General features: G+C 39.1%; 1 protein-coding gene across 1 annotated transcript in view; it reads right to left on the bottom strand.

The window, feature by feature from the left end:
- ACER2 (alkaline ceramidase 2) overlaps positions 1-17,062 on the bottom strand; it is a 212,621-nt gene that overhangs the window by 72,881 nt on the left and 122,678 nt on the right. Inside the window, exon 3 of the mRNA XM_044067198.1 lies at positions 12,006-12,147. Coding sequence (XP_043923133.1) covers positions 12,006-12,147 — 142 coding nt within the window. The remainder of the gene's footprint in view (positions 1-12,005; positions 12,148-17,062) is intronic.

Here is a 17,062-nt window from a genome sequence, read left to right as displayed (position 1 = left end):
AAATGGGGGAAATCCAAAGAAGCTAAAAACTGAGATAGAAAAGAAAGCTGAACAGGTTAACAGCTTCAAGTATTTGGGAGTTGAGGTTGAGAACAAGGACAGTCTGAATTTGGAAGTCAATGCTAGAATCAGAAATACTGCAGGAATCTGGCACAAATGTTCAGGATAGTATATGACAAAATGCCCAAAAAAGCTGAAAAATTAGAAAATGAGGTATACAAAACAACCAGTGCTGCTGCATGACACATAAACCTGAGCAGCGAAGGCAGAACAGCTGAGGAAGCTGTAGGTGATGGAGATGATGCATTTGAGATGACAAGTAAGAGACGCATTATGAGACATACAAAGGAATAATGACATCAGAGCCAAAAACCAAAGTACAGCCAACTACATAGAAGGTTAAAGATAACAGATGAAACCAATTCCGTCACATGCAGAAAAGCAGAAGATGATCTAGTAAAGAAGATTTAGGAGACAATAAGAAGACAAGAGGAGATAAGGATGTCTGGCCAAATGATGGATGCATTGTGTGAGAAAATACCTGAGACAGGAGGCTGGCTCTGAACTGACAGAGGTGGTGACAGTTGATGCAACACCCAGACTCATGCAGACAAAGGGGTCCATTGCTTATACAATTTGTGGGGTTTTTTTGGCATAATGTTTAGGATTAAAGTCAATAAATAATGACAGACATTTGAGTTTAAGATTTCAAATCCTGAAGAAAATGCATGCTACTGCAAAACCTGTTATTCTATCAACTCTCTAAGTTTATAAGAGTTATATTTAAAAACTGTCACGATTTTGGGCCCTTGTCCACATACTATTTTTTAGTTTTGCACAAAACTGACCATACCTCTCAACATCTGAGCTTTGAAAATCATAATGCTGGCCTTTAAAATTCATAGCAGAGGATCAGAAAGAGCAACACATTCTTATTTTTCACAACATAAGATCTTTGTGTAGTAGACCCTGTACTGTTACTGGTACAGATTCTTTTTACAGGCCTAGTTTATTTACTTAATAAGATAAGTTCTTATAAACACGTCTGACTTTATGAGAGCACAGTAAATCTACATGGAACAAGGCTAATTTAAGGCCCCAAATCATAGCGCTCTGCCTAAATTATTGCATTTGAGAGGCACTTATATGCCTCAAAGCCACTTGAGATTAATTCCTCCAACTCTTATCCCAAGCCTCTCTATAGTTCACAGTGTTTTATCACTTCAGTTTCACAAACTGTATAATAGTACTACTATTAAATGTGTTCCTCTAATGTTTGATAAAAGGAAGTCAATAAATTCAGAAACATACAATGTAACACTGTTTTCAAGCAACCAACTCCCCTGACTTTAATGCCCTTCCACATTGCACAAGGAAACAGCCCACATGAAATCAGTCAACTGGTCCATTAATGACATTTTGCTATCAGACTGGCACTATGAGCTGTCACATAAAAATCCTAAAACAGGCGACTAGAGGTTTAAGGTAAGGGACCTAGGAGTCAGGTTGGGAACTGAGTGAGAGTTTTATGTTTGGGATTTAGGTTCTGATAGGAATATGCAGTATACATAATAAGGTGTTGGGGTCTGCTATAGTAAATGGGAGATTGGGCTAGCGGGAGTTGCAGCACTTGCTTTTCCAAGCAAGTGACAGTGCAATCAGCTGCACCATGATCTACTACCACGTGAGCTCCAGCAGTAGACAGAATCTTTGGTACAGAAAGTATGAATTTTGGTAGAGAAAATGTGAATATCTGATGTGAATATTGGTATAGATGTAAATTCAGTAGCAAGGACACATGCAGAATTTACAGCCTATTCCCCAAGATAGAATAAGTGGACTAGATTAGAAATTATACTTCACAGGACCATGCGTATTCATTTGAAGACTTTGGTACCCATCCAATAATGATATCAGCTATCCACCAATACAAGTAATAATGTACAAATGCGACATTGGTGCTTTCCTACTTATCTGTTAAAAAAATAAGAATTTAAGGAATGAGGAGTGGATATCATTCAAAAGTTACTGGGAAGAAACACATTACTTCAGAAGTGAATAGGATAAAATAAAAAAAGGAGCTTAAAAACATGGTAGAAATAAGACAGAAAGCTACAGAAGTACAAATTAACAAGAATGACTTAAAAGGACAGAAATAGGTGGTGAAGTATTGCAGAAGAAGGGGAATCTCACAGAACAAGAAAAGGAGTGAGTGCTAATAAAAAATATTCCAAAATTTGGATAACATTTATAAGTTTAGAAAAGCTGCTGCTAATTAACTATTTTTAAAATACCTCTACAGTGCAAAACCATTTAGCACAATGACTAAGGCAACAGAAAGTAGAAAGAGTGGTAGCCAAACACAGGCAGCCTATGACAACAGAAATAGCCATAAATCATACCTCTCTACCTCTTAACACAAGAAATCTGGACAAAGTCAAAGATAATGGGGGAAGCAAAGCACCCAAAATAGGGGGCAAATATTACTTATTGCTCTTATTTGTTTATTTATTTATTTATTTGCTTTTGCTGACCAGGAATGTTCACTGGGCTGAAATAAGCCCATTTTCGGCAGAGGCCTGGGGAGAAAAGCTCCACAAACAAAACACAAGCTGATAAACATTAGTCAAACAAGGATTTTTACAAGAGTGAAAAAACACAAAACTCACTTGGAACATTATGCATTTATGTGGCTCTTATAAACTTAGCTGGACGTTCCGTAAAAATGTGGGCATTGTTAAGGATGCCAGAAATCCTATGGAGGCAATAGAGATATTTTTGGAATTTTTATCAAAATTTGTATAAAAGGGATGAATTGCAAAAACAAGAAAAGGCACAAATGGAAATTTGTGGAATACTTAATTATATTACAGTTAGAGGAAGATGTGGTTCAACAATTAAGAACTAAGAGATTAGATAAAAACAATGAGCTATAATCAATCAGCAAGGAAGACTCCAGGAACAGATGGTATCCCTGTGGAAATGTGGAAGTTAGGAGGAAAAAAAAGCAATAAAGATTTGGAAAGTTTTGTTTAACAATATTTTAAAAGGGGGGAGGCAAAAGTGCCAGCATCGTGGAGCAATGTTGTAGTAAAGCCCCCTTCAGATCTGGGTTCATATAGGCCCATTTCCATTTTAAACCATGATTATGACGTGTTTATGTCTATACTATCTAACACAATGGCATACCAACGTTGATAGATATAGCTCAATTTTGTCTTGTAGAGGGGAGTCAAACATTTGACATTAATAGGACAATGATGATCTACAGGGAAGCAGAATTTAATAAAAAACTGCTGTTGCTGGTGGGTAGTAATGTAGAGAAAGCTTTTGCTAGAGTTAGCTGTGATTTTTATGAGTAGGGCAATAACAGCATTTGCATTCCTTGACAGAATAATAGGATTAAATAAAGAGGTTATATGATAGCATTGAAAAAGAATAGGGTTTCTCTCTGACAAACTGTGCTTGGACACAGGAACAAGGCATAGATGACTTCCTTTCCCACCATTACTTGCTTTAAATTTACAGCCACCAGCAAAGAAAATAAGGGTTCACAAATTCAAGGATATAAATGTTCTTTCTCAAAAAAAGTTACCTTTATTAGTAGATTATATTATTTTGAACTTTGTAGATCCAGAAAGGACATATTCAGTGTTCTGGAACTTTCTAAGACAGTTTAAATTACTTTCTGTACATAAAATAAATGAAGATAAAACAGAGGCTAGAGTGGTAAACTATGAACCCACCATGGATTGTTACAGCAATATCTGTACTTATGGGGACATGACAAGATGAAGCATTTAGGCATATAAATTAATGTGGATTCTGTTAAGGCAGCTAAGGATATGTGACAAGAAATCAAAATAATCTTTCAAAAACAGAGAAACCGAACGCTCTTGATTATGGATATAAGTTACAAGCAGTGAAAATGTTTTTAGTTTCCTTAGTCTTGTATACAAGGCATGTTTTGTCAGCTAGAAGAGATGTTATGGATGGCAATATATAAACAGTTGAATTAAATTATTTGAGACGGAAAGAAGGCAAGAGTTAAGTGTGATAAGCTGATTCTCCCCAAACAACAGAGTGGTTTAGGGTTGCTGGATTTGAAGAGGTACCTATGCAGTTAAAGCTCATATACATAACTCAAGCTGCCAAGCAGAAGCTTATAACTCAAAAGTGGAAAAGGATGATGATGAAGCAGGGGGAGCTCAAGAGATAAAAAACTTGGATTTAGTATTGCAAGTCCTTCAGGAGGATAAGAACACCATACAGAATATTACATAAATAAAACAGCAGAATGTATTCTAAGAACCAAGCTAGTATGGGAATTGAGAAAGGAGATTTTACCAATAGATATGTCTGCAAGTAGGGGTATGAAAAATAGGTAAGAAACAGCAGGAGTTTACAGGAATGAATTAAGGTACTGGGAGCAAATAACTCAAGATGGAAAGGTAAATAAAGTAGTATTAGGCTAAGATGAAGTTTGGACTGCAGGTTAAAGACTGTTCTTCCTATCGGGGATTGATAAGACTACAAGCACAGAAATAGAAAAGGGAGCACTATGTGAAAGATCAGTTCTGGTAAAGATTTTAGTCAAGTCCATAGTAAAAGCTGCTGTCAAAAACAGGATATTTAGTAGGGTGTATAAAATATTTCATAATAACTTTAAGAATCAATTAGAGGGGGTTACAAAGGACTGATAAAAAGAAAATGGAAAAGCAATTTACAAAGGAACACTAAGAAATTTGTAAGGCTCTCAAATATGCAACAAAATCCAGAAGGTTTAGAATTTTTGCATAAAGTGTTTGCATATGTATTTTATACCATAAGCACACTTGAAAACATTCTTCATCCAGTAGATAGCATATGCTGGAGTTGTGGTGGGAAAGAGGGATGTAAATGGAAATATGTTTTCTGGGAATTTAATGAGTTGGCAGATTTAAAAAATTTCCTGCAGAGTACTCAGATTAGACAGAAATGTTGGAGGAATAAATTGGAATAACTAAAGAAATTATTATTTTAAGCTGGAATATACAATCTGAATTGCCTAGACATAACAAGGCCTTGCTAGGTTTAATGTACTGGCTGCAAGAAAAAAACCTACTGGAAAATGGAAATCAAACCTTATGCAAAAACTAGAAAAATTTCAATCAAATCTATTTGCAATGTAAAGGGATTTCTGGGTATTGTAAAGGAGATAAACTGAAGGTAGGATCTTTTGAAAAAGGAAGGCTACAGGTGGGGATCCTACTACGGAACCAGCAATGAGCTTTTCCTGTCCACTGTTAGAGATACAGGCAGCTCAGCAGAGGATTCATACACACTCCTTGATGTTGGTGCTGATGGGGACAACAGGCCAAGCGAGGTCATAAGAAGAAATTCCAGGTACACTTTATATATATATATATATATATATATATATATATATATATATATATATATATATATAAGGCATGTAATGCCATTTTAGAAATCTTTATGTGTTACTATGCCTACAACTGAAAACATCAATACGTGTGCCTTACAAGACAGAAGAGTCAAACAGAGATTCTGTTGTGTGTTGGGGGGGGGGGGATGGTCAGTCTCACTGATTCTGACATACTTCTTAAGGGGAAGATAGGCAGAGCATTATGCTCCCGTCCTTGTGTCATTTACATTCTGATGCTTATTAGTCTTCTTTCCACTGCCTTCTCCTTTTACCAGGGCCATATGAAAGACCACCTACTGAGGGTTAACACAAACTTTCTTTGATTAGTAATAATTATTACTTAGATGTAGGATTAATGAGAAAGTAAAGTGTATTGCATTAATTTAACATCTGAAATTGTTTAATATGAGTTTGTACAACCAGTTTGGATCATTCCCAGTCACTACTTCTCTCCTGCTTGCATTATTTACTGTTATCACAGGTGATCCTAACAGTGGTAGTGCTGAACTTACACTTCCTGTTGTCAAAGTATTGGTAGCATCTGATGATGATGATGGTGATGGTGATATATAAGCACAGTCAGGGGGTGCAGAGGTTCAGACAAACACTGATGTTGTGGCTCACACATCCATTGGCCTCATTTAGGGCACAGTCAGTATGCTTATGCATACCAATTCTACTCAGGCCACAAATATAGGACAGGTTGAAGGTGACAAGGTTGATCAGGGTAGTGTGGTTACTTCAGCTGCAGAGCTGGTTGAGTCTGCCTATAGCCATCATGAGGGTATGGCATCATCACACAGGAGGGTTGCTAGAGGTGGAGGAGGCCTACTATTCACTCTCATCCTGATGCTGTTGTGTCATTATGTGCCACAAGGCATATGTATAGGGCCATCATGGAGGCACAGGATCATTCCACAAGGGCCATGGAAGAGATTGCACAAGTCCTAAATGTGAGACATTCTGACATGCATGACTGCCTCATCACAGTGGTGACTCATTGTACAGGATGAGTGACATACTGGATTGGGCAGTATCTGTCATGGAATGTCTGCTGGGGGAGGGCCAGCATCCAAGTGTCCATACAGCTGCAACATCCTCTGGTGATACAAATGTGGCTGTGCAAGATCTCGGTACTGTAGTGGCACTACTTCCACTGTTCCATCTGTGATCGAGGTGTCCATACCCAGATGTGCTACATCACGGGATCATGGTCCTGGATGTATTCGTGAAGAGAGCTTGTCCAACAGACATCGCTAAAATGCAGGTAGTATTCTCACTTCAAACCGAGGACATGGATGTGGATGAGGACAACTCCTGGCAAAGGCAGTTTGCATGGTCGGGAGTGCTGACACTGAAGTGACAACTCTACCGTGCATGGCTCAGATCTGTCCAATATTTTGGACATAGTGCTGGCATAGATCTTGACCGTGTTTATGCAGACATACACACATTTCACAAAAACTGTTCATACCAACCCATACACACACAAACATGCATGGTAAGAAACACTAATGTTGACTGGGATATATCTCCTTTTAGTGGCCCTGAAATATTTCCTACCTTACTAAATGTTCTGAGTTTCTTACTCACATGTACTTACTACTTTGGTGTTAACCTTGGCCTACTGCCACCCCACCCTGAGCAAATGATGACGACTGTGCCATTCTCTTTGTTCATTTGAGTTTGATGTAGGGTTGAATATATGTCCAATGCACAAAGCAGATAGTTAAGATTTTCTTTTCACATGCATATTTATTAGAAAACAATATTTTGGATGTTTTTTCTTAAATATTAATTTTGGAATGCTTTTTTTCATTTAGTACTGTAATTCATGCACTCAAACTAGTGATACTGCATTCCTGCGTATTGCTCTACTTGTAAAACTGTTTATATAATTGTAGTGTTGATTGGTTTGTGTACAGTGAGTAAGTGACAGGCTTGATGCCAGTTACTGTGTACAATGCGTACCTGTATACTGCAGATATCATTCCTATAAGCCAAGAATTCCATTAGTGGACACCTCATTCAGGTTCTGATTATGTACATTTATGACTGACAGTACACAGGTAGTTTATCTTCTTACACATTTATTTGTATAATACAGGTTCCACACCTACCTTGACATTACTGCAGTTAAAAGTTGTGTGCTTTGGAGCTGTCTTTGTCTGATCCTATCCATACACAGATATTACATGGGTAAGTAAAGTTTGTGGATATCGGATGGCAAAACTTTTAATATTTGTATGTGTTTAGGTTGTTATGTGTACTCCTTCATAGGTGAGTGTGTGTTCTTTCATTTACCTCTTAGCTGCTGAGTGTGTGCGCTATCTTTTGAGCCTTAGGTGGTGAGTATGTGTTTTGTCCTTTACCTCTTAGCCAGGGAAAAGCATATTGTGCACCCCTATGTCTGCCAGTTATCTCTGCAACTTGGAGGTTCTCCCTCAGAATCCTTGTCTGTATGTCCTGGAGGTGTGGGCCCTGTCTGTGGTCTAGAAATATGTGGTTCTGGCCCTTGCTGTCTCTGTTATAGCTGTTTCCTCAAGATGATACTGTGCAACATGGCGCAGACTGTGAGAATATCTGCACAGGTGCCTGGGTTGTACTGCAGGGAGCTCCCTGATGTGTCCAGACAGCGAACCTGTGACTTCAGCATGCCAAACACATGCTCTGTGATGTTTCTAGTTTGAGTGCAGGCATTTTTGTATCCTTCTCCCATGGATTTGCATGCATTTTTGATGGGTTTCATGAGCCACGGTTCCAATGTACAACCTGAATCACTGAGTAAATGTCCTTGTGGGACACCCCCACATTTAACCTTGTGTAAAGCTGTGAGGTGTGCCATACAGGTTCACAGGCTCATAGGAGATTACCAGGCTAACAGCTTAAGGGCCCTTACAAGCCTAGCCATTGCAACCTGATTTTACCCAATATATGGCCCCTAGGGGCACTAACCTATCAGTCTGCCAACTATTTCAACTCTAGCTAGTCATCAGAGGTTAGAATCAAACCCAGCCCCTTGGACAGTGAAGTTAATGCCTTAACTATTATACCAAACCTCCTATGTGTGAGTCACGATAACTGCCTGGGTTGCCTGCACAGACATTGAGGGTGATTCCTGGGGTATTACAGACAACCTGGCAGTTGATGGAGTAGAATCTCTTCCTGCTGATGTATGTCCTTCCCTGTTCATTAGATGGTGCTTTTATTTCTATGTGAGTGCAGTCTATGGCCCCCAAGACTTCAGGAAAGTGTTTCTACACCATAAAATTCCTGCATTGTTCTTGTTCTCTCATCTTGGGTGCATGGAAAATAGATGCAGACCCTTGCATGTTGCAGAAAGCATTAAGTCATTGGTGCAATATTCTGGAGGCTGAGGCCTGTGACACCCCTAGTATATCCCATGGGTCTCTGGAATTAACCAGTAGTTAAAATCCTTAATGCTACAAACACCTTTGTTTCCACTGGTATTGGTTCTCCTCGATTTCCCCTGGGTCAGAGGTGGGGGTGGCAGAGGTTGCAGACTTCCTGTAGTGTTTCCCTATCAACCCTGTATCACTCTATTTCAACATCATCCAGTCCATGATATGTTACACAGGGTCTGAACACCCGTCTTCACCTTGGATGAGGTCTATCATCAGCAGCAGTACAGATTTGAGCCTGTTGCACCTTCCCATGTAAAAGAGCAGTAGCAGTCCCTAACATTGCTTTTTTTTTTCAAAGTGAGATGGTGGCTGTATTCCAGTAGGTTTTGGTGTCGATGGCAAAAGCCTATACCATCTCTACACGACTACTTTATAGCTTCTAATGGATTGGTTCAGTAGCATGTACTTCAGCTGATTATGCCTTCATTGGCATATTCTGACATCTATCCCGTTTGGCAGCACAACACAAAGTGAAGAGCCATTTAATGAAAGCAAAATAGAACACTACTGTAACGTGGAAATTAGCCATTCATGAATCTGCAATTTATCTATTCAGAGTAGCATTTTTCCGGATTAAAATAAGGATTTCCACAACTTCTTGCTACTTAATGTATTAAAGGTAATGATATTAGAAACATTCTAAAAAGAAAATACATTGTACAAAAAATATGGCTTATATAGCAATTTATTGTAGCTCAGACTTGCCATGACATACAAGCAAGGTTTCAAGATAAGGGATATGCTGCCTAACATAATATAGCCATGTGATTCCACCAGTAACCGAATATCTGATACTGCATCACTGATGAATCACAGAAACTGTGGTACCTGCACTCATACAGGGTTACATAGAAATGTCCAGAACTATTAATGTAAACAACAGTTTTCTCTTTAATAATCTAACAATGTTTCAACAGAAGGTATTATTTATATGTCACTGCGTGACTGTAAAATATTACCCACAGGTCAGATTTTAAGAACATTTAAAAATAAGCAGCTTAAAATGCTCCACACACAAGATTCAGGACTGCCTGAATGTCAGGCACAGGGGCACTTTGCATACCAGACTCCAAGCTACAGAAATGAATGAGCAGTAATGGTAATGCAGTCAGTGTTAAGAGGCCCCAAAACTAATCACATTAGTAACATAAAATGTAACGCCACAGCCAGTCAGTAACTGCTTATTACCCACAAAGACTTGCAGACCATTTAGCTTATATTCAGTAACACTGCTAGACTTCAGACTTTTTTGAGTTAGACTAACACCTGTAAATGGGAACAGAAACTCTAGGTATTCCCATATAAACACATGACTAGAAATAACAACTTTATACACTTCAGTGACTCTCGCCAAGCCTTTTTAGTGACAGTGTTTTTAAAGATTAATTTAGTGCCTTCACCTTAAGTACACCTGTGTCATGTGTTGCTTACATAGCTCTTGTTTCAGCTGAACTCTGCAATGCTGCGGTCATACCACTCTACCTAGAACCCTCTCCTTCTGCTCAGCTAGCTGTCATTCTATAGACATTTCAAAATAATACCAATGGGTTGAGCTCACGTTTCACTCTTCAGAAAAACACTTTCTTGTCTATGTGCCTGGCTTGTTCATTTGTTTTCCTTGTTAGCACAGGCCACTCACTTCTTAAGTTTCTTTTGCTGAGAAATAATCCTGCTCACACATGGCTACCAGCCCCTCCTCCTTCTTTAAGGTACATTCTCTCAGCACAACTCTAGTAACACTAACAGTAAGTAAACCTTTCTTGTCTCTACCAGCTACAGTGTTTTGCTTTCCTATTTTGATTTAAGTACAATTACTAAATATAATATCTTGTTTTATGCTTTAAGCCCAGAAGAACTGCTAGGGATCTTCCCAACTACTACAAGTAAACTGCAAACCTAAGCAAAAGTCAATTAATCAGTGCCAACTGTTTTCTGAAATGTCTAAAGAATCCTTCCTGCTCATGTAGCACTTATCAACATTCAGAAAAAACATTCCAAGTATGGCCACATCTTGCCTGTCCACACTTTCTATATAAACATTTAGGAGCGGCCTTAGGTCAACTGGTGCCCTAGGCAAAAGGGCTCCACTGCGCCCTCCACCACACCACCCAGTGCCCCCATCCTAGTCTACCTAAACCAAATAAATACTGGAAAAGTGCCCCTACTACAGCAGTGCCCTAGGCGGCCGCCTAGTTGGCCTATGCCTAAGGCCGGCTATACGTGATAACCAGTATCAGATACCAGTGACACAAGTGCACCTTTGTAGAAGTGACCTGAAAGCACAGTCTGGTTAAGTGATTTGTTCAGAGTTGCTACAGGATGGAACTCAAAAACAGTCTTAATCCTCTATGCTAAATGTGAAACAGTCACTGTTCATCACACAGAGCATTCCTTGGCCACAGGTAAATACTACTCTTCCTACACACACACACACACACACACACACACACACACACACACACACACAATTAGGCTGCAATAGTCTTTAAAAAATAGATTTTTTGTGCTAAGAGGTTCAGAGTTACGTATGGAATCTTTTGGATGGGGAATGCATTTCTTCCTAAATTGGAGCTGAAAGTGTGCAACTTTGTATCAAGAAATATTAGTGACAGGTGTAATGGTGTGCCCTTGAGGAAGACTACAGTCCTCCAGATCTGTAGGAAAGGCATGGCTTGGGGGTTCTAGGCCAGGATGCCAGCTGGTATGGGGCATTGGCTCCAGCTAATCATTATGCATTATATGAATTTCATAGGTTTAAAGGGAGAGGTGACAAAATTGTTTTGTCAAGTGAAGTGCAAATCTCCCTTGCTACAACCCTGCTGTCCTGGTGGCACAAAGTTTAAGAATACAGCATGTGAAAGATAAGTAAATAGAAAACAGTATGGCTGGTGGCCCAAAATACCTTAATTGTGTTAATAGTTGACCGCATATTACTCAAATAAGCTTTTTTAATTCGGCCAAATATCTTAGTTACTAGCCTGACTTCCCCTACCAGCCATTTCAGTAGCCTAATTTCTTGAACTAGCCATTTCTACTAGAAACACTTTTGACCTCGGACATAACTCAACCTCAGATCATCTTATTTAACAATCCACACATTATGAAGGCTAGAGAAGTCAGTACAATACAAATGTCACTAATTTAAAAATTACCTGTCTTTCCGAAAAATTCTAGGTAGGTACCTTCTTGGAAACCACATTGCAAGAGCACACATCAGAACCCAGAGGATCGCCAGTTCATCGAGCATCTGACCAATAAAACTTAATGTTGCATGGAAATAAACAGATCCAATGCCTATTGAAATGTGAAACAAATAAAAGAGGTAATTTTCAGAAAATGGCACTAGAACGTGTTCACAGTATTTTATGCTTTCTCTTCTTGGCAAAACATGTACCTGCCAATGAACTCCATGAACAGAATATAGTAAATACGTCATCTGGAATGGTAGAAAACACATAATACAGGATAATGTAGTTGGGTAAATGCTGCTAAGTATCAGAAATTGCTGCACCAATCTGTAAATAATTTGTCCTGTACCCCTCTGCACCACGTTATACTTCAGTTAGCTACACTTACTGAGTTTGAATGTGGATGCCTTAATTTAAGCCAAAGTCAAAGGCAAAGTAAACTTTACTGTCATTCAAACAACACAACAAGTGCAACTGAACAAAATTATGTTACTCCAGACTCTATGTGCAAACATCTAACATATACAACAATTCACATTATTATATTTAGTCCTACTACATAATATTTACTGTTTTACATATCAATAGACATTTACTAAGCTGAAGAGACACGGTATTTATTGCACAGAATTCCACAGCTACTTCTTATTGCACAGATTCTGTTGTCACTGGGCGAAGGAAACAATATTTATTGCACAAAAAATTCACTGATGTTACTTATTGCAGAGGATGCTGTTTTAGCATCAGTGGATATTACACAGAAATAAGATTATACTCTTGTTAGTTTAATTGTACAACGTATTTAAGACCTTTTAAGGTTATTGCATGCAAATATGCTTCTCACTCATCATATTACCTACGGTCCCTGATGTCAAGCGAGATGTAAGTTGCTATTGGAGTTCAGTAGCCTGATGGTCAGGGGATAGAAGCTTCGGTAAATCTGGCCGTTTTGCAACATATGCTACGATAATGCCTCACAGATATTAGGTGCAGGCACAGTCCATATATAGGGTGAGTGCAGTCTATGACTATTTTCCTGGCTCTGTTGAGACGAGAGTGGTACAAGTCTTGAATAGATGGTAGAGTGGTCCTGGTAATTATTTCTGCTGCTTTCACCACTCTTTGGAGGGACATGCAGTCTGTGGTGGAGCAGTTGCAATACCAAGCTGTAAAACTGTTTGTCAGGATGCTGTCGATTGTGCCCCCTGTAGAAGGTCGTGAGATCAGGGGCTGGTAGATTTGCTCTTCTCAACCTTCACAGAAAGTGTAGGTGCTGCTGTTCTTTCTTGACAATGGCATTTGTGTTCACAAACCAAGATGAGTCTTCCAAGATGTGCACCCCAAGAATCTTTCTGCTTTTTACCATCTCCACTGTTTCCCCATTGACTGTGAATGAGGAATGTTTCTTATGGTTTCTTCTGAAATCCAGAATTTCCAGCTTTGGTCTTATTCATACTGAGTGCCAGACTGATGTTACCACACCAAGTTATCAGTTGTCTCACCTCCTCTCTATAGGCTGTTGCCCCCTCATTGTGGATGAGACCCACAACTGTGGTATCATCTGCAAACTTGATTATATGATAGAGCTGTACTTGGCAGTGCAGTCGTGCATTAGCAGAGTGGATAACAGGGGGCTCAAAACACACAGCCTTGAGGTACATCAGTGCTCAAGGTGATACTATTTCAGGTGTTCTTTCCTGCACATACTGTTTGTGGCCTTTCAGTAAGGAAGTCCACAATCCAATTGCACATTGGAGTTCTGACACCTACTTCAGTTAGCTTCTCTATCATTGTGAAAAGTTTCATACAAATACTGTTAAGAATAGAAATTGTTTAACTTACAGTAACCTTTTTCCTTCCTCCTCCACCCCAGAGTTCTTCCAAACATTAATGACATGAAGTGAGACAAATGCCTTTCAGTTCCTCACAAGTTTAACAGTCAATAAAAGTCCACTCTTTCCACTTATTCTTATACAGCCTGATGTCACAAATGTGACTGAAGTTTTGCATTCTCACATTTGTTCGCTAATTCCATGTTGCTGGTCTTCTTCCTGTTCATCTACATCTCCTAACTCCAGATTTCCGTTCAATTCCACAGTGATCCCAGTTCTTCTGGTCTACTCATGTGCTTTTCACTGTCGCTCAAGCATTTTCCTTTAGAGCAGTGGAAAAGGTTTTACAAGCAAAATCTCTCAATGTGTTTTATTATCAGATGAATGGGAACCAGAGTCCCCTTCTGCTTGATGGATCATTTTTTGTTTGGCAAACTTTTGTATTTCCTCATTAGCCTGTTCTGCATCAAAAATTACTTTGAACCTCCAGGAAAAAAATACAGTAAACTCTCAGTTAACTGGAACACAAGCAACCGGCACTCTCAAGCAACTGGCGAAAAAATATCGAAGAAATACAGTACAATGTTCACGCATTGCACTTTCTGTTTCCCCCCTCCCGCAGAAACATACCTTACATTTTTAGAGTTTTAAAAAGGAAGATAGGACTAAATTCCCTCTTTCCCCAACCTGAGAACAAGTCAAATCAAACAAATAGTATAGGGTACAGTATGTCAGGCCTATTTTTAACAGCAGCTCTCAAGCAACCAAAAACTACAGTTATCTGGCATCTACCAATCCCCATGGGTGCCAGTTAATGAAGAGCTTACTGTATTCTGAAGACAGCTCGATGCAGCAGTTGAATCTCACACCTACTTCTCCACATTCCCCGATTTCTGGAATACATCTGTTTCTCTTCCGCCTGTTGCACAGTGAATTATCATTTTCCCTAAACACTCTACTGTCTCCAGGTTTTAACACTTTCTCTTTGGCCACAGTTTTGTCAGGATCAACTCTCTGCTACCTGGTTTCTATCTTCTATCTTGTTTGCTTTCCTATGGCAATATTTGAGCATACACACAGGGTTGCCAGATTTCCGACTGGCCAGGTAGGGACAAAAAAAGTCTTTCACAGCAAGTGAAGACTAAAAAAAAAAAAAGGTCTTCCACGCTATTAATGCAGAACTTCAGAGTTCCGCATTAAACAAAAGTAGCTCTGTGTTTGGTTTTTTTTTTTTGATTGGCCTGGGCCAAACAAAAATAAATAAACATGGAGCTACTTCTGTTTAATGCGAAACATCGCAGTTCAGCATTAAACAGAAGTAGCTCTGTTTTGCGATTTTTTTTTGATTGGCCCGTATACCGGTATACGGGCCAATCAAAAATTGCTAAACACGGAGCTACTTCTGTTTAATGCAGAACTGCGGTGTTCCGCATTAAACACAAGAAGCTCCGTGTTTAGCGATTTTTGATTGGCCCGTATGCCGGTATACGGGCCAATCAAAAAAAAAAAAAAACAAAGCGGAGGCTGCCCGGGATTTAAACCGGCAGTGCGGGACTCGGGATCAGGCTGCTGATCCCAGGACAGTCCTTCTCAAATAGGGACGTCTGGCAACCCTGCATACACACAGTATGCCCTTTCAATTAACAGTTCCTGTTGTGGAATACCAGTCCAGGTGCTTATTTGTCCCTTCATAAAATTAATGCATTCTGTTCCTTCCAGTTTCTCTGGTACAGCAGGAAATCTCAGACTTTCTCTAAGTGCTCTGTCCTCTAATTCTATCATTTTTTGAAACAACTCTTCTTGAGCAGTCTCATACTCAGCCATCCTTTTCTTCATTTCGGCCTCTGATTTTTGCAGTTTTACCAGCTCATCTGAATATCTGGTTAAAGCCTCTTCCATTTTCTCCAGCCAATTGTTATTTGAGTTGATAATCTCCTTCAGTGTTTTGTTTATTTTAAACAGCTCTGTGCACATTTGACTTATTTTTTTTCCTCTAGATTACTGGAATTAATGTCTTGCACCAAAGATGAAGCTTGAACTGCTTTTTGTTGGACAGCTTCGCGATCCTTCCCAGTCAATGAACACTTTTTCTGTTGATCTTCTTTCAGGGTCCCTACGTTTCTTCTTTGCAGCCATCCAGTCACTGTACTTAATAGCCAGTAACTGTATTTTACTCAGGTTGTTAATATTTCTGGCTACAGCTTCTCAGTTTCTGCTTTCACACTGGGAAAGCTTAAGTTAAGCTGTTGATCAGTGTGCCGCTATCTTGGAAGTCCCCTCTGTTTTAGAACTCTTAGTGATAAACTACATAAAATCTTAAAACAGGTTCATGTTACTCCACCCAAGATATACTAACTACAGACACCAAGTACGCTGCATTCCTTGGTATCATACTTACATAGCCTTGACTATGCCCTTCTAATCCTGAATTCTACCTCATCACTACGCAAAGGCCACCTACAAACCTTATAAACTTATATCCCCCACTGTGTATTACAGGCCACACTGTTAACACAATTAAATTAGTTAAAATCTTCCGCCTTACAATTAACTTCCCTCAATTACAAACTCTTACACATTTTCAGCAAATTTTAACGAAACTGCTCTCCAGGAAGAAATTGAGCTGCACATTTCAATCTTCATTCCCTTTACTGCTCACTCTAAAAAGACCCTCCAATAAACTCAGTACAAAGCAATTAGTGTCTCTGGACCAAACAACAACATTTTCTAATCTATTTATTCACCAGATAAAATCTCTTTATGTGCTAAGGCTCAGAATCTGCACTATCACTGCTCCCTGCTTTACTAAATGCACATGTAATCCTATTTGCTTTTCATGCTACCATATTATTTTATACTTTCTTTGGTTACACACTACTCCTCTATATTACTTTACAAAGCATGGTTTATTTATTTGTTTATGTATTTGTCCTTTTGATGACTGACTGAGCTCCACTAGGCTAGTGACCTAGACGGTATTTACACCAGGGGAAATTTGTCCACGGTATCAGGGAACTTCCTGGATTATTTTCAATAGGTGGAGTGGGATCTTTTATATCTACCTGAGCTACTACCAACTCAAACAGATGGGACTTCAGACTAATGACTAATCAGAAGGACAACAAACTCAGGAATACAGCACTGCACTTAATGCTGCATTGTAGCATCATAAATCCAATCACCTGGAGT

This window comes from Protopterus annectens, chromosome 3.part1, assembly GCF_019279795.1.
Source record: "Protopterus annectens isolate FY-2018-M chromosome 3.part1, PAN1.0, whole genome shotgun sequence".
NCBI lineage: Eukaryota > Metazoa > Chordata > Ceratodontiformes > Protopteridae > Protopterus > Protopterus annectens.
This window is presented reverse-complemented; position numbering and strand designations above follow the sequence as displayed.